The 2861-nt window shown below is 42.5% G+C and overlaps 1 protein-coding gene across 1 annotated transcript; it reads left to right on the top strand.

Moving 5' to 3' along the window:
- The first annotated feature begins 523 nt into the window (after nt 1-523).
- On the top strand, nt 524-803 carry LOC143402256 (small ubiquitin-related modifier 2-like). Its single transcript, XM_076859649.2, is given in 2 exon segments — nt 524-673; nt 741-803. Coding segments are annotated over 2 exon segments (213 nt in total).
- Nucleotides 804-2861: the final 2058 nt, after the last annotated feature.

Below are 2861 nucleotides of genomic sequence, written 5' to 3'. Positions count from 1 at the left end.
CAGGAAGCTGGCTGCATATAAATCTGACAGTCATTCCATAGTTTGCCAAGCAGAGCTAAGAAGAAAAGTACCTGTACGATGCTCTAGTCTGGGAGAAACTTCAAGAAGATTTTAAGAAATACACAGGGAGCAGCAGAACGTAAAAGGGATCATATTTGCTTTGAAGATAAGCATTAATACACGGACACAGCTCTCCTTTTCCTAGCGAGAACAGTGTTCCCATAACCTATCCCAAGTTTGCCTGTCTGCTTGCAGGAAAAAGAAATATATTTGAAAAGCCACAAGTATTAGTCATCAACTTTGGTGATTCTGCAGTGAAATAATCAAACCACCTTATGTCACATTAGAACAAGAACAGAGTCCCAGCATGCAGGGTGGAGCAAGGGAGCTCATGAGGATGCCCTCTCTCTCGTCCACCACTGTGGCTTCCTTCAGTCGCTCCCAGAGCTTCTGGTGTGCTCCTTAATAGGGGACCTGGTACCTCTTTTGTGAAGCAGCAGCTGAGGAGACTCTGGCGCTCGCCATGGCTGATGAAAGGCCCAAGGAAGGAGTCAAGACTGAGAACAACCATCATACTAACTTGAAGGTGGCGGGGCAGGATGGTTCTGTGGTGCAGTTTAAGATTAAGAGCCTCTTAATGAACTAATGAAAAGCCTATTGTGAATGACAGGGTGTGTCAATGAAGTAGATCAGATTCCAATTTGATGGGCAGCCAATTAATGTAACAGACACCTGCACAGTTGGAAATGGAGGATAAAGATGTAATTGATATGTTCCAGCAGCATGCAGGAGGTGCCTACTAAAAAGGGAACCTGCCACTTTAATCCAGAGTTCTCTGTGTTCTCACAGACCAAGAACACATTCTCAATGGCAAACTGCAATTTGGTTCACCACATCCTGACTACTGTATTCTTTCATTTTTTTACTTCCTCATTCTTTATTGTACATAAAGTAACTAGTGTATGTGCACAAGAATATTGCATTTTAAAAAACTAAATGGCCAATGATATGTTTTGATTGACATCCAATGGAGATGGATGGAGAAAATACTGGTTCTGTGAAAATATCCCCTTTATCTGTTAGTAGTGTGCTCATTCAGCCCTTATCTTTATATTCCAGTAAGTTATTTTGCTCTCAATGTTTTAACAAACAACAACAACAACAACAAAAGCATACTGTGTAGCATAAAATACTTGCATACCTTGTTTGATTGGAAAATTTTAATGTTTTTCACTCATTGTAAAACCAAGGGCAATTGTATAGCTTTTTTTCTATATAGCTGTTACATGTAGGGCAATCTTTCTTTAAGTAGGGGTAAATTACTCTTTTAAAAAAATCCTATCTGGGTTGGTGGCACAAGCCTGTATGTAATCCCAGCAGCAATGGAGGCTGAGGCAGGAGGATCTTGAGTTCAAAGCCAGGCTCAGCAATGGCGAGATGCCAAATAACTCCTGAGACCCTCTCTGTAAATAAAATACAAAATAAGTCTGGGGATGTGGCTCAGTGATGGAGTGCCCCTGAGTTCAATCCCCACTATTTCCCTTCCCCCATCCACCAAAAAAATAAAATAAAATAAAATAAATCATGTTTTCCCTTCAACTCAAGTGTCTTGTTTATTTATTTATTTATTTATTTATTTATTTTGAAATTTTTTTTTTTAATATTTATTTTTTAGTATTTGGCGGACACAACATCTTTGTTTGTATGTGGTGCTGAGGATTGAACCTGGGCCACACGCATGCCAGGCGAGCGCGCTACCGCTTGAGCCACATCCCCAGCCCTCAAGTGTCTTGTTTAAATATAAAACCACAGTCCCACCCCAGAATCTTGAAGGAGTCGCTGACTTTGGTAGCAAAGAGCACGGAGTGCTTGGGATGACTAAGAAGGGCCCACTTCTGCAGCCCCAGACCATCTTGATCAGGTTCCAGGCTCCTGTCAGATGCCTGATCCTCACCCACATCCCCACTGAGTACAGCAACAGTTGCCTGACAGGATGCTAACACTAGGCACGAAACTCAAAATTGCTGTTCTTTTTAAAGTACATGTTTAAGAAGAAGAGAAAAAGCAGCAAAACTCAATTGGGAGAAAAGACTTGCAAAACTTGGATTTCACCTACAGAATAGCACCCAGGAAAACACGTGAAAAGTCAAGAGAATGGTACCTTTAAGAATACAAATGAACTGGGCATGGTTACTCACACCTGTAATCCCACCAGCTAGGAAAGCTGAGACAGGAGGATCATGAGTTCAAAGCCAGCCTCAGTAATGGAGAGGCACTAAGCAAATCAGTAAGACTCTGTCTCTAAATAAAATACAAAATAGGGCTGGGGTATGACACGCTCAGTGATCAGTGCCCCTTAGTTCAATCCCCAGTACCAAAAAAAAAAAAAAAAAAATACAAATGAGCAAGGAAATACTTATTGCTGGAATCGGAATCACCTTATGGGATGCCTTGATGTTTACTACATATGGTAGCTGGCACCTGAGGATACAGGACAGAGTATGGAGACAGCCACCAGCCACAATACTGCAGGCCATAAAGCGGAAACTCTGAACACACTGCCCAGTGTTACCACCTGCCCAACCTGACACCCCATCTCTGAAAGCAGTCACTTCCATCTTGGGATACCTTTGTCACCATCTTTACTTGGGGCAACTCCCAGCTTGGGACACCAGTTAGGGCTTAGAAGCAACAAAATGGTACCTGTACTTCATAACACCCCTCTCCCTTGTAGCCATTAATCTCTTACAGTGCTTGTGGCTGGTCCATAGCTCACAAAGCCTGGCCCTGAACTCACCAATATAAACCAGCTCTCTGCAACATGTGTAGCCCCCAGAGTGCAGTTCACAAGACCTCCAGAG

This window comes from Callospermophilus lateralis, chromosome 6, assembly GCF_048772815.1.
Source record: "Callospermophilus lateralis isolate mCalLat2 chromosome 6, mCalLat2.hap1, whole genome shotgun sequence".
Classification (NCBI taxonomy): Eukaryota; Metazoa; Chordata; class Mammalia; order Rodentia; family Sciuridae; genus Callospermophilus; species Callospermophilus lateralis.
Note: the sequence above shows the minus strand (reverse complement) of the source record. Positions and strands in the feature narration are given on the sequence as shown.